At 39.4% G+C, this 23,342-nt stretch overlaps 1 protein-coding gene across 3 annotated transcripts in view; it reads right to left on the bottom strand.

Moving 5' to 3' along the window:
- The window catches only part of ATP7A (ATPase, Cu++ transporting, alpha polypeptide), a 27,400-nt gene extending 4,058 nt beyond the window's left edge, over positions 1–23,342 (bottom strand). The window contains exons 1-22 of one of the 3 annotated variants that reach the window (XM_040698646.2): positions 23,165–23,342; positions 16,947–17,083; positions 14,842–15,331; positions 13,391–14,119; positions 11,174–11,374; positions 9,971–10,134; positions 9,254–9,415; positions 8,577–8,653; positions 8,180–8,405; positions 7,497–7,730; positions 6,979–7,070; positions 6,476–6,603; positions 6,142–6,296; positions 5,671–5,805; positions 4,634–4,828; positions 4,259–4,441; positions 3,748–3,961; positions 2,923–3,069; positions 2,022–2,164; positions 1,482–1,685; positions 811–928; positions 174–276 (exon numbers count right to left, since the gene is read on the bottom strand). In XM_040698646.2, the coding sequence (XP_040554580.1) occupies positions 174–276; positions 811–928; positions 1,482–1,685; positions 2,022–2,164; positions 2,923–3,069; positions 3,748–3,961; positions 4,259–4,441; positions 4,634–4,828; positions 5,671–5,805; positions 6,142–6,296; positions 6,476–6,603; positions 6,979–7,070; positions 7,497–7,730; positions 8,180–8,405; positions 8,577–8,653; positions 9,254–9,415; positions 9,971–10,134; positions 11,174–11,374; positions 13,391–14,119; positions 14,842–15,331; positions 16,947–17,054 (4,208 nt within the window). In that variant the 5' untranslated portion in view covers positions 17,055–17,083; positions 23,165–23,342. The remainder of the gene's footprint in view (positions 1–173; positions 277–810; positions 929–1,481; positions 1,686–2,021; positions 2,165–2,922; positions 3,070–3,747; positions 3,962–4,258; positions 4,442–4,633; positions 4,829–5,670; positions 5,806–6,141; positions 6,297–6,475; positions 6,604–6,978; positions 7,071–7,496; positions 7,731–8,179; positions 8,406–8,576; positions 8,654–9,253; positions 9,416–9,970; positions 10,135–11,173; positions 11,375–13,390; positions 14,120–14,841; positions 15,332–16,946; positions 17,084–23,164) is intronic. The other 2 variants (NM_001389516.2, XM_040698647.2) reach the window with 2 other exon arrangements.

The following is a 23,342-nucleotide window of genomic DNA, read 5'->3' as shown; positions in this document are numbered from 1 at the left end:
GGCTGACTACTCTTCTCAAGTAAAAAGGAAACCCACCACAGAACTGCAAAAGTTGTTCTTCAGGAAGTTTCACATGTCATAGTGTCATAGTCCCACATTCATTTTCTACCACTTAAAGAAAAAGGTCTGTACCTCAAATGTAAACTACAAATAACAACATTGTTTGTACTTACATCTTTAGCAGCAAAGAAGAAAGCACAACAGAAACAGAGGAGGCAGCCATTGCTGCAGACCCCATCCAGGGCTGCAAAACCAGACCGACAGGCAAGAACACACCTAGAAAAAGAAAATGATGAGTTCAGGGAAGGAATATGGCATTCTCCAAGTACAAATCCAGCATCTTTTGTAAAAACACAAAACTCCACATAAAATGTCCAATTTTAGTTCCATTTCAATTATATTTATGAATATAATACTAGTATAGTGTTAGATGACAAATAATGTAAATATTTATATTCTATCTCAGGCAGAACACGTAAGTGAATATATCTGAATATGCTGTTTATATAATATGAAATATAGAAGTAGACACGTCTTGCCAGCCTTCAGTAAAATGTTTGTTCACAAGGTCAGGCTCATTCAATGAGCAGTTTATTTTAAAGTCAGTTTTATGTGCTAAGTGCATCTATAATGGCTGTAATATGAGAGAGGACAATGCACAAATATGTCACTGCACACTCTGCAGGCAAAGAACTCTGCACTTACTGTCAGTCAGAAACCAAGAAAATGGATTCTATTCCATACAAAAATAAATAGCTGTCATCTGATGACTAAGCACTATTTTATTACCACAGGGAAACATTCACGTACCAGCAGCTATGGGAACTCCAACAAGATTATAAATTAGAGCAAAGACAAAGTTGATCCGGATCCTTTTGACAGTCTTCCTTGATAAATCAATACTTGCTACCACATCCATCAAGTCATCCTGGAAATTAACATTTATTGGGGATGTCAGAGATAAAAAGCATACATGTGCAGCATCATCATGCTCCCATTTTAAAGCTAACTACCATGCACTGGATGTTAGTAGACTATAGACTACACGTACTGAACTTTCCGCAGGTTGATCTATTGTGTCTGCATAGAGCTCATACAATGAGCACCAATTTTATTCCAGACATCCCCCCAACCCAAATGAACATACACAGCACCATCTATGCAGTACAGCTCTAGATGCTTACCTCTCTGTCAAGGTATTGTTGGTATGTGGGAAGAAGCGACTATAACACTGGAGATATTCTGACACATTTCTTAAGTAGAAACGTACTATTGCCAAAAGTCACCTCACTTTTTAGTTCCTTTGCCAACTCTCAAGCTCTAACTGCCCCCAGATTTGTAGCCAGAAAATGAGGAAAGATTCCTTCACAGGACAAGTACACTACTAAACAAGCAAGACAAAGACAATACCTAATTGTACTTGTTTATGAAGGTGCTACACCAACGCAATTGCAATGATATCACGCATTCTTCTTTCTTACCTTAATGAGAACCACATCAGCTGCCTCAATAGCTACATCAGTACCCGTGCCAATAGCAATTCCCACATTAGCCATAGCAAGTGCTGGGGAGTCATTGATACCATCTCCAACCATGGCCACTCGTTTTCCTTCATCCTGTAACTGTTTCACTTTGGCCACTTTATGAGAGGGAAGAACCTCTGCAAACACTTTAGAGATGCCAACCTACAGGGAGGGGTGGAGAGAGAGAACACAAGAATAGCTTTCCCACTAGCTATGACATTATTAGAGGCAGCAGGTTGTACTATAGGGGCTGAAACTGATGTCATGCTCATGAGCCAAAGACCAAACCCATCTGATATGAAAATAAGTCTCATTTCAAAGCTAACATTACTCCCACTCAAGAAGCATTCTTCAGTCCCCCTTCTTATTCAGTTACACATTAACATTTTTCACCACAGATCAGTTCTATGCTAGCCACACGCAGTAGCAGCATGACAGTATCTGTTTGTAAGTGGGATGTAGCAAGCTTCAAATCACAACACCCACATAACTGCTTACCTGAGAGGCAATGGATCTTGCTGTTTTGCTGTTGTCACCAGTCATCAGAACAACTTCTAAACCCATATTCTTCAAAGTGTAGACTGCCAACTCAGCTTCTGGTTTTACAGTATCAGCAATAGCTATCAAGCCACACAGCACTCCTTAAAAACACAAAGGAGTTTGTAGTAAGTTGTGGGAATACAAGAAAAACTGTTCAGAACAGCAGCTGTGTAGCAAGATAAACAGCATGAGAACCAAGGACACCTCTAGACGGAGAAAGAATGGCTCACAGCTCTGATTGGATAAGCACCCACATGAACAGCTGAAGAGTGTAGAATGCTCTGTTGACATGTAAAGGTGGATGGGAAAGTTGTAGGGGCGGATGGGAAAGCTAGAAAAAGAAAACTTGTGAAGGTATATAAGTGATGTGAGAACTTGTAATAAATAATTTGGATCGTTCACATCTGAGTCTGTGCATCAGACGCTGCAGTAAGTTGGATTTTTTTTGGGGGGGGGGGAGGGGAGAGGTGGTGGGAAGAAGGCAGTAACATTTTCTTTAGTAAGACCACTTCCAGAAACACTGATATTGACAACAAAAGGCTGACTATGAACAGCTGTCGGGGCAGCAGTGTTTAAGGCCACAGAGTACAAACTGTCCAACAACGAGAAAACTGTTTTTTTAATTCCTTTCTTCCACTTTGCCCTCCTTCAAGTCCTTACCTTAAATTCACACCTCCTATCAACTGAGAAAGGCAGGAAGAGGTTTTCTCATATGAAAATGTTTCAAAGCTTAGCTAATCATGCCTTTTCATCCCATTAGCCTACTTCACGTGTAACTGCTAAGGCATTACTACTTATCAGTTTCTATTTAACCAGTGACTAATCGGCCTCTGAATGACGGAGACGGCAATGAACTTACCATCAACAGCTACGAGAACTGCTGTGCGACCTCTCCTCTCATGCTCAATCATGGCTTTGTCAACGTCATTTTTAACAAGAAGGCCATTTCTATTCATCCATTCCCGGTTACCAATGAGAACAGAGTATTTTTGAGAAGTAACTGCAGCTGAAAGAAGAAAAACTCTTGCCATCGTACAGATAATAAGGAAGCTTCCTGCCAGCTAACCCTACCCATGCTGCTCTCTCAGTATGCACTGAAATATTAGTGAAGAATTTAAACAATATTGAAAGACTTCTTTTCCCATGAATCCATCTTTTCAGGTGTTCATGACAAGAACACTGCTGACATTTCATCAGCAATAGATAGTTACTACTTTGGTGGGTCAAGAATCACAGGTCATGGGGCAGTAAAGGAAAGTCTCCTTCTTGGTGTCTTTAATTTAATGTTCTGTTACAGCTGAAAGATCAAACAATGAGCTGCTCTTGATTGAAAAACAATCAGATGTGCAAACAAACATGGATTTTGGTTAGGAAACAGTAACTTGGGATGAAACTAGGAAGTAAAGAAAAGAGAGCTAAGAAACAATTTCCCCATGATTTTCCAACTCCATAGTTAGTAACTTCAGTTGTACTTACACCAACAGAATGTTTTTATCCAAATACCCCGAGTGATGTGTGACCATGAAATAAAGGAACGGCCAACTCTATTTCATAGGTGACTTGATGCAAGTCCAGTTTTCGAGGGCAGAAAGAAAATGATCCCATTCTTAAGGATCCTGACTAGGACCCAAAACCAAAAGCATGTCTTGCAATACATTTAATCTATGAACTGTAGTCAGCTTACTTGGTAAGTCAGCATCAATAATCAGAGCAGGCTGCACTGATTCCTCCATGTGTTCCTCAACTTTTACAAGGGTCACATTTTTAATATTGTTTTCTTCAACCATTTTATTTTTTCTGTAGAGCAATGGTTCTATATTGGTGACTTTACAGCTAATGCCACAGCCTGGTACTACTTGAAAATCTGTACATGTCCCAAGGATTTCTGAACCCAGCTCCTTAAAAAAAAAAAAAGAAATTTAAATATATAGAAGCAGGCAACATTTACAAAATTCACAAGCTAAAGCGTAACCTAAGCAGGAGAGCAGACAAACATTCAATCTATAATCAAAACGTAAATGTGAGTACCCAGTGGATCTAATATATGATCAAGGGATTTACAATGGCCTCACAATTTTCAGTATTCCATTTGAATACATCAGTCATTTTCTAAATGACTCAAGACTACTCATACTTATTAATTAATGCAGGAGAGGTTTATCTGTAATACAAACAATTCTGCCTACACAATTTACCTTTTTGCAGTATTTTGTTATTGCTGCTCCAAGAGGATGTTCACTATTACTCTCCGCAGTTCCCACAATTGCCAGCATTTTGTTATGTGGCAGTCGATTATTCTCCACTAGGTATTTCACACGCATCACTTCTGGAGTTCCATGAGTAATTGTACCCGTTTTGTCAAATACAACCACATTTACCTGCAGCAAAACAGGAAGACACTGTTCAATGAAAAAAGCTTTCACGTATAGCTAGCTTGGAAAACCTCATTTTTAATCAAACTTTCTAATATGCTACTTACAAAGATGTAGAAATCTGCTCAGGCAGGAACTGGCAAAATGCTACTGCTACCAGCCTTTAGAGTTTGCGTACAACGAACCCACATTTCTTACCTTATGTGCCATCTCTAATGGTTCTCCTCCTTTGATCAGTATGCCATTCTGAGCTCCTACTCCAGTACCAACCATCACAGCTGTTGGGGTTGCTAATCCCAAGGAACAGGGGCACGCAATGCACAAGACTGTGATAGAGGCTTGGAATGCAAAGCGGATTATCACTTCAGCTGCAGAAATGCTCTTATTGTAACCCTAGTGACAGAAATTCGTTTTATTCACAAAAGAAATTCAGTAATGAAAGCAATGCATTCAACTAGACATCACCTTTGATGTAAAAAGGAAAGAGTGGTAAAAATTGCAAACATGCGAGATGAAGTATTAAAACTGAAAGCACAGGAAAAATTATGCCATAGCTAAGATTAATCACAAAATTCATTACTACTATCTAAACTTCGTTATATACAGCATATTCTCATGACTTGTTTTATTGATAAGACATTTTCATAAATAAGGGACTACACTCTACGATAGCTCTTCTGAACTTTGAGAAAACATACTTCATCAAGAGTTTATGCCATAAGAAAGACACGAAGATTGTTCTCCTGCAACTAATACATTCTGACTGGAAATCTAGTCCACAAAAAAAACCTGAGAAATGAACAACCCCAAGGTACAAATCAGGATTCTCATCCTCCTCTGGCATTCACCTGGAATATGAATTCCACTGATTTCAAAGGTGAATTTACACATAGCTAAGAAAACTGGAGCCTGTGATGCAAGGGATTTTTTTTCTCCCCACAAAGAAGGGGATACTAAACCTTGACTTTTCCCAATTTAGTTTTTTTGTTTAGTTTTTAAAAACTAACTTTCAAGAGTTGATTAATTACTGAATATTCTGTACGTGAAAATGTCACAGGGACGTTACAGTACAAAGTAGATATAAATTACAGGGATGAAAATACTTTCATTTCATGCGTTCCCACCCCACAGCTGCCTGCAAGAATAATCTAAAAATGGGACTGCTGCAGCCTAATAGATTTGTAGGCTTATTATATATGAAATATTTCAGAAGTCGTTTAAGGAGACTGACTTACCAGAAAATATTTTTCTACTATTTCGAAATCCACAAATCCAATTATAATCCAGGCAAAGAGGGTAATCACGGAGACAACCACAATGAAAGGAACAAAGTAGCCACTAATTTTGTCTGCAAATTGTTGTATAGGAGCCTAGGAAGAAAAAACGAGCATCAGCTCCATCAGCACCATGCTTATTGTCTCCTATGCCTTCAGACATAAACATAATCATAAACAAATCTCAGCACATTTGGCAAACCATGCTTAGTAATTACATATTTACTCCATAAGATGATGAGATTTGAAGCAGTGGATCATACTGAAGGTCTCATTCAGTTAAAAACAAACAAACAAACAAACAAACCAAAACCAAAATTCATGGTCCAGCTGCAATTCAAATCAAAACAACCTTAAGCATTTTGCAAATGATTTGGTGTGCTGATGCCCAACTACAACAAAACCCAAATGCTCAGGTTGACACTACTCTACCTTCGAGGTCTGGGCCTCCTCCACAAGTTTAACAATCTGTGAGAGAGTTGTGTCAGCTCCAACATGGGTTGCTGAAATCAGCAGCAATCCATTCTGATTAATGGAACCAGCAATGACTGTGTTGCCAGGCTTTTTAGTCACAGGCATCGCTTCACCTACGGAAAGATCAACAACAGACAACTGATGGAGCTTTAGCAGCAATGTTATTACTGATAATAACTACCACCAACTCTTATATATAAAAAAAAAAAAAGTAGTTTCAACTTTTCTTCTTCAGATTCATTTAAAAGAAAACAAAAACACGTTTATGCTTGCAAACAAGACAGATGCTCACCTGTGATAAGAGATTCATCTACCATAGAGTGTCCTTCAATAACACGACCATCCACTGGGAATTTGCCTCCCGGCACCACCTTGACAATGTCACCTCGCTGAACCAGTTCAACATCAACTTGCTCTTCACTGGAAGTTTTTGAACAAGAGATTGTTAACTGAAGTTACCCAGGCAAAAGCACTATATGTAAAGCATAATTCCACTGTATGACACTGTTAACTTCAACAAAGACTCTTTTACAGAGCACTACGCCTATCATACGTTAATTTACTTTCCAGCTGAGAAAATCCACTTATTTCCTTACTAGCAAAAGTTAGTGAGATTCCAATAAAACAAACTGCAGTAGTGTTTACTTTTCCACATCTTAACATTTTCAAATACAAATCTGCCAGCAAATCTGAAGTTATTTTCTTCATAGTTCTACAGAATTATAACACTTGTCTGTGAACTTAATATTTTATCAACAAAAATGGAACAACAGAAAATGCAAATGACAAAGATACCTTAAGAGAATGTTATCAGGGCCCAAGGTAACAATAGTTGCTTCAGTAGCTTGTAATGAAATTAGTCTTGCCAGCGCTTCTGATGTTTTACCCTAGAATAATAATTTTCATATTTTTCTGACTATGGTATTGCAAAAAAAATTGTAGGGTAAACAACAACTTCATACGCTGCAATTTACTCTGTTAAGAAAATACTTCCTGAAAATGGATTTGTATTATTTCATATTTTTTACTAGTTCAGTTATTGAAGCTGATTTTAAAACAAAAAATGTTAGAAAATATAACAAAGCTTTTGCATCTGATTTTTAAGGTATGCACCATTCTGAAATTATATTCAGTATCTTATAGCTTGTAGATATGATGCTTTCCATTCAATGACATCAAGAACAAATGTTTACTACATACTGTAGGCAGCACAAAACTTCAGCCTTCCGCCATCACTACTGAGAGCTGTCCGAAATACAACTGCCATGCTATGCTCTTTTTTTGCCCAACACAAGTACTTTTACTTTCCTTACCTTTGCAACATGCTCCAGCCACCGGCCCAACGAGATGAACGCCAGCAGCATGGGAGGTGTGTCAAAGAAAGTCACAGGGTTTACTTTTGCTTTCTCAGCCATTGCAACTAGAAGAATAACAAATGAGTAGACGAACGCAACGGAGGTTGCCAGAACAATGAGCACATCCATGTTTGCAGTTCTGTGCTTCAGTGCTTTGTATGCCTGTATATAGAAGTGCCAGCCTCCAAATATCTGTAACAGTAATGGCACCTGTTATGTTCTGTACACACATTTTTAACACACAGCAGCAGCACTTTTCTATGAGAAGCAGCTTTTTCTCTTTATTTTTTTTTGTCATTTGTCTTCTCCATCACTTACTGAACAAAGTCCTATCTCTGCTCAAGAGATAGATCTTCCCCTCAGCATTCCCAGATCACCTCACCTCTACCAGCTCCTTCCCATGCCCACAGGCTAGAACTAGACAAGCTGCCTCAGATGCTGTCAGACTGCATAGCACCCACACACTGATTGACCTGTCCGTAACAGTCCCCAGTACTGTTTCTATTAGCGGCAGTGGTGGCACCTCAAAAGTCTTTTTCCTCTAGTTTAACAACAGTCACTTGTCAAATTTAATTTCTCCATTGTTTTTCATCTCGAACGTCTAACCCCAGCAAACTTGGAGGTGTCATATTGCCACTTACCTGTACAGGGACACAGAGTAAGAATGACAGAAAATTCATAACAGACAGTCCTGGCAGGAGCTGGTGTTCCAAGAACATAGACGAGTGAATGGCCTCCATTTCCTCATTACTCATGTTGAGATGTTGGTGAGCATCTGAGAGTTGACTGTCCACAACCATCATGTAAATCATCATCGCCATGACAGGAATACAGAAAACCAGACTCACAAAAAAAGACCTTCTCCACCTTAGGTTTAGAAATAAATAAATACATTTGTTTTGCTGTCAGGTGCTGAATAACATTTTAGCTACAAGTCCTTACAAACTAACAAAATTTCATAAACTTTACTAGAAGAGAAAATAGACCAAAGAGACAATCAAATATGTTTATATATAAAGTACATTCAGGAATACTTACTGCCTTATTTCCTGTCTGTGATCTAGATGACTAGCAGATCTATCTTTTTTCACTAAAGCAGTTGTGAAATCTAAATCCTAAGGAGAAATAAACGAACAAATAAATAAACAAATGAGAATAGTGAATTTTTAAAGATTGATTGCACTCTTAATAACTTACAGACATACCACTGTTAGTGCCAGCCTGCACAACAAATCAAATTATTTGTTTCATTAACATTTTCAGAGATGACTGCTTTTATTTCTGCACAAGCTAACTTCAGAAGTTATAGAGTGATGTAGAAATCAACTTTTCTAAAACATTAAAATGCAAGTCTAAAACATGGCTTTCAAAAAACGATTATTCCTGAAGTACAGAAAACGAGGCACAATGTCAAGTAACTTATTTAATCTCTCTTCTGCTACAGCGTTTTACTTTTCTGCAAAACTACAGCCAGGTATCTTCCAATAGCCTGGCTTTCCCAATCTCTCTCTTTAAGCACTAGGACGAGGTCCTAATGGAGCATTGTTTCTGAGCTGTGAGAACACTCACATTATCTGCACAAATCTGCACTGACAGCAAGACAGTGGTGGACCAGAATTATTTCCTTTTGATAGCTTTCCCTTCTGTTGTGGAGTATGAAACTATTCAAAGGACACTGGTTATTTTATCAGGTATGGCGCCATCACAAAACTAACCTTTATCACTTGTATAATATCTCGAGGACCTATAATCTCAGGATCATATTTAATGTGTGCTTTGTTGGTTGCAAGAGCTACTGAGCAGTATAAAACACCATTAGTCTTCATAAGGGTGGATTCTATTTTGTGCACACAAGCAGCAGATGTCATTCCTCTCACCTGTAAAATAAAGGTTTCCTTTAGTCATCAAAACAAAAAGTTAATTCATCTTTAGGAAATGGGTAAAGAAAATGTGCTTATAACTTCCCTGACCTACTTATTGCTTATGTCTGGGGTCTGAAGCAGCAAGACTGGAGGATCACTTACGAAGGCTGAGAGCACTACAGAGGAAGCATGTCGTAGAGACTTAGTTATTAAGCTCTGCTGAACCTCTGCTGCCTCTTCATGCTCAGAGCTGGGAACTCTGAGCTAGACTCAGCTACAAAATAATAAATAGACAAATCCTGCAATATACAGAATAACTCCACCAAAATACAGGGGTATCTCTTTTTGACTTCAGCATAGTAGTTTGAGCCAACATAGTCTGAAGGACAGCCTTAAAATCAATACACAATTTGTGATACATGCCTAATGCACTCCTATGGTTTGAGTTTTATTTTTTTGTACATTAAGCTCTATTATACCTTTCAAACATTAAGAAGCAAATGATCACACAATCATGTTCAATAGATAAAAATAAAGACAAGAATAATTGTTTTGTAATTACTAGCTTACAACAAGATCCAAAATTCCATCTCCTTCACCGCTGTTTTCCATCACAGTAGCTCCAAACCCCAGTTCCCGTATGAGCTCTGCAATAGCTGAAGGGTGTATGACAGCAGGATTATACCTCACTTCTGCCTTCCCTGCCATTAGGGCAACAAGTACTGAATGTATTCCTAAAAAAGAAGGATGTGAAAATAGTAGTCGATGTTTAAGACAGACCTCTGTGTTTATGATAACGTAACAGCACAACAGCAATCCAATAAAGTTGAGAAATCTACCATATTTCAGGTATGTACAAATGAAAACACAAGCATTTCTGCAAGATGCATCAACAATGCAACAGAAGCTTGGGAGTGCAGATGTGAAAGATGAAAGTACTATTCCAACTGAAAAACATGCAGCTCACGTTTACCGTTTAATTACAAATCATCAATTTACTCTGTATGAAAAGATGACTCACTTATGAAAAATATCTTCTAAACTATACATCAGCCTATTTTTCTGATTTAATTATAGCATTTCAAAAATCCCTTTGCTCAAAAGAGAATTTAAATGAACGTGCTTCAGAAAGCTTAGATCTAACAACGTGCAATCCTACTGTACTAAGTTAAAAGGACAGTACAGAAAGCTTTTCGGATGGAAAAACAATATTCCAGGTTAACTTGGAATATATCCATCTTCATTATGATAATTAAATACATTCTATAATAACAACTCCTCATTATACTTATGCAACTATTTGTTACTGCAAATATGCGCTCTGACAGAAAGACAGACATCATTGTCCTGACTTGCAAAGCTAAAATTAGCTTAACTCTCTTTAATCCATACTAATACTGACATTCTCTAACAGTTTCATTCGTAATACAGACACAAATGCTTCTGCTTTTAGTTTGCAGATCTGGGCAAGTCATACCAATAGAAGACATCTGTTTCAGTTTCAAGAGGATTCATATTTGATGTCTACATATTCTCTTTAGAGTAACCCAACTCCTGCTTTTGCAAGGGCAGTCTCCAGCCAGCATGCCAATACAGAACCAAGAATTACATACTCTTCTCATCCTATGAACCAACTGCAAGTAGACTGTGTTCTCTCTTAAGAAATAAACCAGCAACAACACTTCTCTTGACAACCCACCAATTAAAAACACAGTACAAAGCTAACTGTGTTCTCTAAAAGAAAAGCTTAGAAATGTAATAGACTACACTGACCATCTTCTCTTCTTAAATTTCTCTCAATGTTGGCTACACACGAAGCACATGTCATTCCTGTGACTTGGATGTAGCACTTGGACAAGCTCTTGGACTCTTGTTCAGCAACAGAGCTCCGTAACATCTTGGAGGTAGGCTCGGCAGATTCCAGCTGCTCTTTGGATGTGGGCTGAGTTATTCCCACAGGGAGTTCTGTCTTCTCTGAAGAAGAGATTGAAATTTGTGTCATTACAAATAGACGCTGAAATTAACTATGACCTGATACTATGTAACACATTAGTACATGTCAGTTTTCAGACAAAAAAAGTCCATCTTGCATCAACAACAGAGTAACTCTAAACCTTGCCAGGGGCAGAAATAGAAAATGATTAAACTTAGGCTAAGTTTAGAGTGCTGTGCTGAAATATAGCATTGATTTGGACACTTGAAGTGGAACAAACCAAAAACAAGTGAATTTTTTTTTCCCCATCCTCATGCCAGAGGATAAAAATCTGACTAAATGAAGAGACTGTGATGTCAGTATCAGTTGCTTTGATGGAGTTGGTAATTGATGTATGGTTTTACCAGGCCACAGAAATACTGCTGGCTAAAAAAATATAAATTAAAAAAATTTCACAGATCATGGAAGCATGCATAATCTTCTAAATTACTGTATCAGATATATTTTCACAATACTTAAGCCATAAAAAAAACCCAGTCTCGATTAATCTTTTCTACTTAAAAAGTCATAGCCATATCTAACTGTCTGTTCCAAACAACATTTCTCAGTCCAATGAAGTGTGAAGAAATTGTATTCAGGCCCATTCCTAACATAGGATAGTGAACACCAGTCAACATCCCTTCTGCTTATTGTATCACATTTGCTTTGTGACTTTATGACAGCTGCTTGTTTAAAATCCTGTATTCATAAAGTACAGAATTTATAAAAATAAGTGAACCTAAAAATGAGTTTATTTAGCATTTTAACAGGTGAAAGTAGGTAGTGCCTAAGTAGTGCAAAAGTTTAACTAAACTTCAGTTATGAAGTGTTTCAGCACACTTCACAGAATTTTCTTTCAGGATGTGGTGTATTTAAAGCACTGGAATGGGCTGTCCAGAAAAGTCCCCATTCCTGGAGGAATTTGAGAGTCCTGTGGATGTGGCACTAAGGAACATGGCCCAGTGAAGGGAATCTGTAGGTTGGGTTGTTGGTTGGACTTGACGATTGTGAAGGCTTTTTCCAACTCAGATGGTGTGTAGACCACTGAAACTTTGCCTGCCTTGTTAAAGTTTTTCTTTTGCTTTTCCTCAATATATTCATCCATCTTGCGGTACATCCTTTATCCTCTTTGATAGGTTGCAAGCTAAACATCTGCTTTGCAACCTTAGCTCTACATGTAATTTTACTGACTTTACCTGAGGCACAAGGTTCATGCATGTTTTGTACAGAAATTTTTGGCTTTAGAGAAGAGCTCTCAAACCACAGACAGCTTCTAAATTGATGTGAGAAGCAGCTATATTTATGCAGGAGCAATATAAAAGGAATTAAATGTGAGTACCTGACCTTACTACTTTGGTGACTGCCATAAAATATCTCACTTGCTGTACTACTTAAAATTTAATCTTACTGGAAAAAAAAAAAAAAGGAGCTTCGCTGTTCCTTCAAGAAGTCTCTTCCCATTAATACTCATCTGGATTATCTCTGTAAACCTTCTGGATTTTGCTACCTAGCTATCCGTTCCCACTGTGCCATTACTTTTAGCATACCAGACATAATGGCAAGCTACGTTTTAATTTCTTCATTGATATCCACACTCTTCACGTTTTTGTCACTCCTCAGTCATGTCAAAGTCAGGTTACACAGCCCTTCAGTTACTCCTCACAAGTTTTCTCTAATAATTCACTACTAAAGAAACTAGCCCAGCAATATACTATTCTTAGCAGCTTGCTTGCTTACCTTCCACATTCATTCCATGAATATCAGACGGCAGCAAATTGGGACAACATTTGAATATCAATATTCCTATCTATATTTCCAGATATCTCAATCATTTCTTATCAGTCTAGACTATTAAAGGAAGTGTTAAATGTACACTTAACTCTCTCACTAACAATGAAGATATAAAGCTTCTCTTGACATGCAAGAAGTATAATATGTTAACTACTACTTTCATCTTCAGTGGTACCAAATCCCAAACGGAACTGCATAATACTTTTAAAAGTTTAATATGTCATTACCTGGCAAAGAAGCATCAAACCCCATATTTTCTATTGAGGATCGCAAATCTTCTGGGCATGTTTGTAGAGGGTCGTATTCTATAGTTCCATTATGATTTGCCAGAGAGACATTAATAGATCTTACACCGGCCTTTTGGGAAATGACTCCCTCAATAGACTGCACACAAGAACTGCAAGTCATTCCCTCAATGTTTATCACGACGACTTGAGTAAGGGGCTGGCCAGCATCCTTCACAGACTTCAGTGGAGATGCCAGTGCAGGGAAAAGTGCTACATTTTCATATTTGTCAAGAAGGCTGACTTTAAATGTCTGTGGGGACACTGCCTCTATGGCACTTCTCAGTACATCTACGGTTATTAAGTTTGGGTTGTATTTTACAATAGCAGATTTATTCTCTAATGAAACAACTATACTTGTTACTGATGGGAGTGTTGATATGGTGCTTTGAATATTGAGGACACATGAACTGCAGTGCATGCCATCGATTTTGAAGACAACAGTCTTTGTATCATTCACATTCCTTGTGTTTTCTTTCAGTGGTGCTGTGTCAGAACTTTTGGTCTGAGTATTCTTCAGCCTTTCCAGGTCAACAGCATTGAGTTTAAGGGGTCTAGGCTGCTTTTTGAAGGACGCTGTGAAACCCGCAGCTTCGATTTGACATTTGATCTCTTCTGCTGTAATTAGATGAGGCTGATACACAACAGCAGCTTCCTGATTGTCCAAGGACACTGAAAATTAAACAATAAAAAGGAAGTGTGCATTACTGCCCTAAGCATAACAAGCATTTTTCTGTAAGAGCAACAGATGTCGTCAAAGGTTATAAAAAATGCTTCAAATTCTCAGAAATTTAATTGGAATGGAAAGGAGATTTAAGTGGCGCAGTAAACTCCAGTGTAATTTAGTTATCATTAACTGTCTGGACAATTCCTGCATTCTCTTTTTTCCTCTTTTTGCTTTTTTCCCCAGGATGTTCACAAATGACATTACTGTTTCTTAACAGATACATGTTTTTATCCAGGGCCTGCTGCATTACATTCATGTTAAAGCTGTTTACACAGAATTTCATTTTAGATACAATCACGTGAGACAGTATTAATTTTAATTGGAAAGAAAAAATAAACTAACATTAATTGCAACACAGAAAAGACATCTGGTATTGAAGGATTCTATGACTGAAAGTAAAGTTAAAGAACTCTACTACAACTCCAGTTTCCCTATCGAAACACAAAACAATCACTGAACACTATCATTCATTTAAAAGAAATATCCTCACCATAGTTTGGTCCCCCTTCACTTCTAGTCCAAATTAAACACGCAATTATGCATCTCGTACCACAATAGGTAACTGTTGTATAGAACTAATCTAAAACGGAGGTATCTCCAGAGTGCCATCAGAAGACAGTATCTATTTTTATCAAAAAAATATTTTTTTCTATTAGAAAGGCTTTACCTTTAATCCGTTGAATTCCTTGCAATTTGCCAATCCTCCCTTCTATAGTGCTAGTGCAGGAATGACAGGTCATCCCCTCCACTTTCAAGCGCAACAAAACACTACTTGTTTGAGACCAGCTGGGATCTTCACATGTTCCTGCAGTTACCTCTGGTGCTGAAATACTTAAGTCTACTCCTGGGACCATTTGGACAATCTGCTTGCCATTTATAATGGAAGAAAGGAAAGTCACCACTGCAGATTTTTGATCAGAGGACACCTTAACATCCAGGATACCTTTGTTCTTCAGTAGTGTACTACGAAGCTCTTTAGATGTTAGAGCTGACTGAGTAGGAATAGTAAGAAAAATAGTGTCAGGTAGAACAGGTTGTGGGTTCGAACCAGCTGATGTAGCATCAAACCCCATGTCGTATATTGCTTCCTGCAGCGTTCCTGGAGTGTGTAATTTTGAGTCATAAATAATGACGGCATTCTTATCCTCTAGAGATACCTTGCAAAGAGAAAAATAATGAAAAGCAATTTAGCAAATCGCAATACTGAGAGACAGGAACTAATAGCCTGCATGGGATTATGAATAACTATTATTTGCAGATGTCAGTAATACTTGTCCAGTATCATTTTATCCATCACTACCCATTTGAACAATGAAGCCATACCAATGGCCATTGCACAATAACTTCTGCTCATCTGTGTAACAACATGGCTAGACAAAGATGATTTTTTTTTCCCCTTGCCAATTTCAGAATCCTTTAAGAAGAATCAGCCAGGCCACATTTTCTTAAGACATCCAGACAACATCAATACATCTTATAGCAAAACAAACAAACAAAACTTGCAGAGATAAACTCTCTAATTACTCAGTGCAATTCAACCAAAAGCAAATGAGCCCACAGTAAAAAAAATTCTTAATTGTTTGTGCAATTTTGCAGTTAGTTGTAATTACTCTCATATTACACAGATGGAAGAAAAGGTTCTTTGAAAAATCCAAAATATTTAAGTAGCAGTGAAAGGAGCCCAGTAATTCTTGGCATCTTAGGCACAGGTTATCACCCTGCTTTGTGGAATAAAGTGCATCAGACTTCAGAGAGCAAAATTCAGTTTTGAAATTAGATACATGGCAAACATCAAAGAAGCTGTTTTTTTTATCTCTGTACATTTTGGTGATCCAGAGACTTCCTGATTTAGTGCTAACCTTTCACAGTCAATGGTACAAATATCCACAATTTAATTTGCTCCAAACTGATGATACATCAAGTACAATTACTGCAGTTTCCAAAAGGAAAAGCCACCTGCCAGAGGCCCAACACACCGTCATTAAATTTTATCTTTACTCCGGGCAAAGAAACAACCTGAAGGCCACGGACATAATTAAATCACACCAGTTAAATGATTTGAAGAACCACCTTTCTTCATTATTGTCCATATTCCTAATTCTGCTAAGGCAAATTTCCTAAATGCAGCCCTGCTTGTCTGTATTAGCAATCCAGTATTCACCTCTCTGGCTGACCTAGTTCATAATCACTCTGTGTTCATCTCTGACATACCCACTAAAATGGAAACAAATTTGACAAGACCAAGAAAATACTATTTTCTGTAGAGTAAAAATCAACAACTACAGAAAGTTACAGCAAGATTTCACAATCTAGTAATTAAACTCTGCAATTCCATGCAGCTGTAATTGTAAGGACTGCTCCTTCTTGCACAAACTAGCCATAGGAGCAAAAGGCATCTCCTCTGCACCAAGAAAGCATCACAAATAGAGGTTAACATCAAGGCAGTTCAAGGAAGTCTGGATAAGGGCAAACCAAGTAGCTCCATCAATTGCTCAGGACTATAATTCTGCTGTTATTTCTCTTAATGGACAGCACAAAAGAATGTGAACATCTAACTTGTTCTTAGTAAGCTCCTCACTGTTTCACAATACTGCATTAAGCACTGAAATTCATACTACTGAACTGAGGCAGAATCTTACTTGAGTAATAATAACAGATGACAACTCAGCTCTCTGCACAACTCAGTACTGTGCAGTACAGTAAGCATTAGCTTTTCTCTTGCTTATACCAGATAAGAACAAAACCTTCTAACAAGTGGGTATCGTTACTTACTTTGACGTTATGGATACCATTCATCTTCCCAACATGCTGTTCAATGGTCTGAACACAGGAGTGGCATGTCATTCCCTCCACACCAATGACTATGGATCTTGCCTCCATTGTCAAACTCTACTCACGTCTTCTCATCGCTGTTGTTCAAAAAGAATTATGATTTTTTTCTTAAATTAAAAATAATCAAAACAATCTGCTGCAATTAAGCAGGTGATGTACCCAGACACAGAACTCTAGTAGATTTCAAAATCTGATCAAAATATGATGTTGAGCAAGACTTTGCAGGAATATAGAGATACGGAGATAATATCAATTGCAAAAATCAATTCATCTGTCCAACATATAGAGTAAGTAACAGAGGAGAAACGAGGACAAAAGACTTTTGTTAACCTTTCGAAATTCACATTTCTTTTCATTACATGAGCAGCTAATGAGCAGGATGATAATCAGTCAAATTGGCTGCAGTGAAAGCATCAACAACTTCAGATGACTAATCCAACAGCTGAAGTTACACATGTGCTTAAATGGTTATTACCCTGGGGACTTGTCTTTGAAACTAGATTACAGTAAGTAAGAACAGTGTTCAACAAAATTAATTTGTTCTCTCCTTGGTAGCATTTCATAACTGCGTCTGAATGTTTCTGGTTTTGCTTTGAGACACTCTGAAGCCACATGTGGAATACTGGAACATTTCATCGTAGAACTGGGATTACCTCACCGATACGTAGAATCTCAAACTAAATGCTGAAGCTCAGCCAACAGGTGAAGACAGTACGAACCTTTGAATTATAGTAAGATTTCCAATAGATGAAATAAATATAGATACTTAATTCAAATGCATTCTACATGAAGAGCCAGGAACACAATGCATACAAACACTAGCATGTGCAAATTTAACTATAATTACTAGGTCAAAATACATAAAACAAACACACAAACATCATAAAAGATAGTCTGAGAAGCTGATCTTAAAGATTTCCCTAGTGCATTTCCTGAAACCCACCAATGACCAGCTAAGTGATCTGAACTGTAGCATTAGCCTTTATATTCCAGGAGGCAATAACAGTCTTGTTGAAGAACCACAGAGTATGCCACAAGAGACAGCAGGAATTAGTGCACACCAATGATAAGCATGGCTAGCGGACAGGAATGGTGAGCAAGTTGTTGAGAAAACCTCATGGTCACAAAGACTCTGAACACCACGAAGAGCTGTTTTTATAGCTGTTGAGTGTAGGAAAGTTTTCCCCCCGCAGCCACAGAAGTCTCAGCAACGCTCCCACAGCTGCTCAAATCCTCACCAACACCCTCAACATCCCACAACATCTGACCTTCCTAAAATGCATCGCGTATTTACTCAGAATAGATTGTAAAGTGCAGATGTGTCATCCTGCCGTCCAAATAATGGATGAAGTTGGGAACCAAAAGGGCTGCATGTGCACCTCAAGGCTGTTGGCCACTGTGGGATCAGAAGCAAAAAGCTGCTTCCTGCTGTAGCTCTTCTTCCAGACAGGAGTGTGAAAGGATGCACTGCAAAACACGGTGGTCCCAGTGCCGAGAGCTCCAAGGGAAAGCAGCAGGCAACAAAAGCTTCAGTTATTGCTAAGCCTCAAAAATCAGCATTAACACTTGCACTGGCTGTGCTGATTGGGTTCTGCCAACTCAGAAGATAAAACAGCAACTTATATTAAATAAGGCATCACACTATGCTGTACTCTATAGAAAACAGTAACTCGGTGTGCTAAGAAAAGAACTCATACGGTAACTCTACCTGAATAGCACAGCTCTCACTTCTTGCCTCTTCTAACTATCTGAATTATCAGCAACACACAGAGAAATAGTTATAGGTAATCATTTACACATCTACAGAAATAGGGAACCACACTTGAAATGCAAGGGAGTTATGAATCAGTAGAACAGTGCCTTTTAAGAGCTTCACACAATATGTCCTTTCTCAGGCCTGTCTGTACACACCAAGGCAGGAGGCATTTTGTAAAAAACACTATAAAGCTAACTAAGGAAACATGCTTTCATTTCATCACCTGACCCTTACTGATCCTTCAGTTCTTCCACCAGAAATGCTCAGTCCATGAAGAACAAACAAAGACGTAATTGTAATTCCACAGTCGGGGAGCAGTGAATCTTCCCACAAGGCTAAAGTACAGGTGAAGTTTCAAGAAGTACTTGACACGCAGGGTATTTTGTAAGCACAACAGTCAGATACAGAGAACTGAGCTATCACAGCCTATCATCTGTCATCTCCTACAGTCTACAGAGAAGTGAATTTAAAAGCATTTCAGATTTATCATAAACTTGGAACTGCCCTGATAACCACACTACTACATTGAGAAGAAATTTAAAGTAAGGAAAACAATATATGTGATCTGCTATCTAAAACTAATACAGGTTGGTCAGATACCATGGATGAGCTGGTGTACAATCACAGGGCAGCCTTAGCCTGCTGGAAACCTGCCTGTCTTTGGGGTTCAGAGTCAAGCTACAGTAGGTTACAGCCGCTTACTACAACCAACAAGGGTACAGTGTTGTCTTTTCTACTCATCTTGTGTCAAACTAACAGCAACTACACAAGCAATAGGGTGAAGTAACATTACTGAAGTGTGTGCAATACTTAACAGCACTGCTATTTATTGTAATGCGTAGGTGAGAATTAAGTGTTTATATATAGAGAGAAAACACTATAAATACTTTGAAAACCCCAAGGACCTGGTATTATTACAGTGTGATGGGGGAAAATATTTCCTCCATTTTCTGGGGTTATTTCCTTCCCCATCTGCTGTTCATCCTACATACAATCAATTCTGTGGATGGCATCCCGTCCCTCGGGCGTGTCAACCGCACCCCACAGCTTGGTGTTACCCACAAACTGCTGAGGGTGCACCTCAGCAATCTTTGTGTGCTACAGCAATGGTTTGAACTTGGAACTTCTCCCTTAATGCACCTGGTACTGGTAGTTCTATGAAATACACGTACGTACATAATCTGTTGTATGTAGAGTCTTGTTATGTTTGTAATCCACGTTCGCTATCACAGTATTTGTGAGTTTACTGAACCTGCAATGCAACCTGTATTTGCTAGTATAACACCACTGATCTTATATTACCTCTAATTGTTGCTGCTACTAACTAGTGCTATATTCTCAATATCTACTACATATATATTTGTTTGTAATGTCTGTAATAGTTTATTATCTATTCATATACCTGCCTTACTAATTGTGCATTTGCTAGCAGTAATCTTTAATAAATAGAAATCTTGAAAGAATAAAGCTTCCTTTTATTGCCTCCATGTCTTTGTGCATTGCAGAACCTATGACTCCACTGCAGCATTCTCTGTATGCCTGCAGGCTGAGTGACCCTTTGGGTTGCGACAATCATGGACACATTCTTTCCTGCAAGATGCTAAGTTACAGATCACAGGTTGCAGAGAAAAGTAATGGTTGTATTCTAAACCAGGACATAGGTCCATCTGCAGAACATCTTGACCATCGCTAGGGATTTGACAATGCAGGCAAATGGCACAAACTCCCCCTCATACATACTTTGTCTAACAGCTTCATTAGAAACCACAAAGCTTCAACCAGCGCTCTTCTGGAGTAGAATCTTAAGTTCATCTCAGCCTTGACCTTGACCAAGCTTTGTAAAAGCATGTATTAACTTACTGTATTCCCTAATGTACTACTTACAGCTTAATATCTCTAGAAACTCCCTTTCAGATGTTTTAATTCCATCATTACTCTTTTACCTGTGTTTTGCAGTATAGAAACGACTTCCTTGTTTGTATAATCACACCATCAGTGAAGGAGCAGAGCCCTAGAAGAATTTGGCTTTGCAGTAAGTGCAGAACCAATTTGCTACCCTGGTACAGTGACACTTGGCAAGGGAACAGATGGTGTACAAGGGATAACCAAAAACAAAACAGTATCTGGGAACAGGCATATGTGTCTGGTTTTGCATGTACCAGAGATGGTTCATCTCTGAAAGAGTGGTGAGGCACTGGAACAGCTGCCCGGGGAGGTGGTGGACTCACCATGCCTCGAGGTGTACAACAAACGTGGTACTGAGGGACATGGCTTAGTAGGCAATATTGGTAGTAGGTGTTGGACTGGATGACCTTAGAGGTCTTTTCCAACCTTAATGATTCTATGATCTTTTGGCTTAACACTGGTGTTTCCTGTGCTAGAATCCAAGCGTTTCACTTTCTTCAGCAAAGTTAATTAGTGTTTTTACTAAGCATATGAGGGAACAGAAACTATTCCTACTTCCAGCAACAACTTCTTCCAAGAGAAACGAAAGAGAAACAGTCACGAAGCACAAGGCAGGTGAGAAACTCAGATTCACATCCATAAGCCATTTCTTTGGATGCATTAACAGCAATTTTAGTAAGTAAAGCACCCTGAAGCATGCTAAGGCTAGGTGAAGTCAAAGCTGTCAGTTACAACCTCACATCACCAAGAAAAGATGAGCAATGTAAAACAGACACCCACTTTGCACCCCAAAAAATGCTTCAGAGTTTGTAGTATTAAAGCCAACCCAGGCATTGCAGTGTAACAAGGCATCATGCACAGCAAACATGCTCTGCTCTGTGGATCACTAGGGATATGTAACAGAACAACTGAGTGCACTCCTTGAAGGGTACAACTTCAGATTTCACCAAAGTTTTCTACACGTATTTTGAATTTATAGCTGCTGAATGATGCCAGCAAAAACTGGGTAGCATCAAACAAATGCCAGGCACAGAATCTGTCAGATTTAACTACAGCCTTAGGGCTTGATAAGGTTTCCAAGTGGCTCAGTCCTACCTAAAAGCTTCATTTATGGCATCAGAAGGCAAAATTCCTAATTACATTAAGTGGAAGAGAGTGTGCCTAAATGTCCCCAAAAACACATGAAAAAAAGAACAAAGGACAGCATAAGAAGACAAAGCCACATCATCTTGTTCAGCTTATGAAAATACTGGGGTTACAGGGACCTGGTCTGACAGAAAATAATACAGGTTTTTTTTTACTTCTCCTGACAAATGGTTACATTTAACAGTCAGACCGGGTTAATGAGGCTTACTCAGCGGAGGAAACTGCACATCTATAATAAATACCTATCACAGACAGCTATGTGAGACTACACAGGGCAATTCATGCTGCTCAGGTCTTAAGCAACTTCTGCCTGGTCAGCAGGCTGTGGAAACTCCCCTGAGGAATTTTATTCCTATAGCAGTTGGATGGAAAAAAAAACCCAAACCCAGCACAAACTGAAACTACGCTATTTCAGTTCTAATGACAGCTCTGTAACTATTCAAGACAAGTTCTTCTCAAACCGTTTCACTTGCTCCTGCCCTTCCACTAACTCTGAAATGCATTTCTGAAGAATGTGAATATTCCCCTGGAGGAATCGTTATGAGTATTAGGAACAGAATATAAGTTAGCAAGACCTGTTATATCAATTCTATGGCACCAAGGTCAGCCGAGGCCCCCCATTCCCTCTCAAGATGTGATACATAACGCGCTGCAGAAGTGAAAATTGGAATGAAACCAGCCAGCGTTACGTTATGCTACCTCTTCCTTTGCTTATTCGTCACCTGGTAAGGGAAAACAAGCTCACGTCTTCTCTCTGCAAGCGGATAAAGCACTCTCTGATCGCATATTTCTACACAAACGGTGCTGATGCTCTCACGGTGTATCCTCACACACAGACCCGACTCCGGCGTTACCGAACCGCAGAGCTACCGACGGCCCCACGCACGTCCACAGCACGATGCAACGAGCAGCCGAGTGCAGAAACGCCACCTTAGTAAAGCTGCGAAGACTTTAAGAAGCACAGCTTTACACTAACGAGTTACGTGCGATTTCCAGAACGTGAGCACAGAGCGGCTACAGTTTGCTCTGTTTGCATCCTCTTAGTGCAAGCCTACCGCGGATCACCACAAACAAGCGCTGGCCCCCTTCCAGCACACAGACACGACGTTCTTCGTGAAATCACTAGAAAAACCTACGGAGCTCAGGCGCAGCGCAGCAGTGACAAGGCAAAGCGCTGGGCGCTCGTACAGCACCTCAGAGCCGAAGGGAAAGGAGCTGAAAGAGCCTCGGGACGCGCGCCCCGCTCACCCACAGCCGCGCTCTGGAAACCCCACGGGTGAAAGCGGCACCACTTCCCGCCTACCCACCACCCGCACCCCGCAGCGCACGGGGACTCCCCCCGCGCGTTTACCGAACGCGCTTCCTCCGCCAAAAGCGCAGCTCCGCACCGCCGTGCCGGCACCGCGAGCCGCCCCTACCTCCAGCACCGCGTTCTGGGGGAGAAGTCGCTCCCGGACAGGCCGCGAGCGCCGAGCCTCACTCAGCGCTGCGCAGGGACCGCCACGGCAGCGAGAGGCGCCTGCTCACGT

This window comes from Gallus gallus, chromosome 4, assembly GCF_016699485.2.
Source record: "Gallus gallus isolate bGalGal1 chromosome 4, bGalGal1.mat.broiler.GRCg7b, whole genome shotgun sequence".
In the NCBI taxonomy this organism is placed as follows: Eukaryota; Metazoa; Chordata; class Aves; order Galliformes; family Phasianidae; genus Gallus; species Gallus gallus.
The sequence above is the reverse complement of the archived record's forward strand: the minus strand, read 5'-3'. Positions and strand labels throughout refer to the sequence as shown.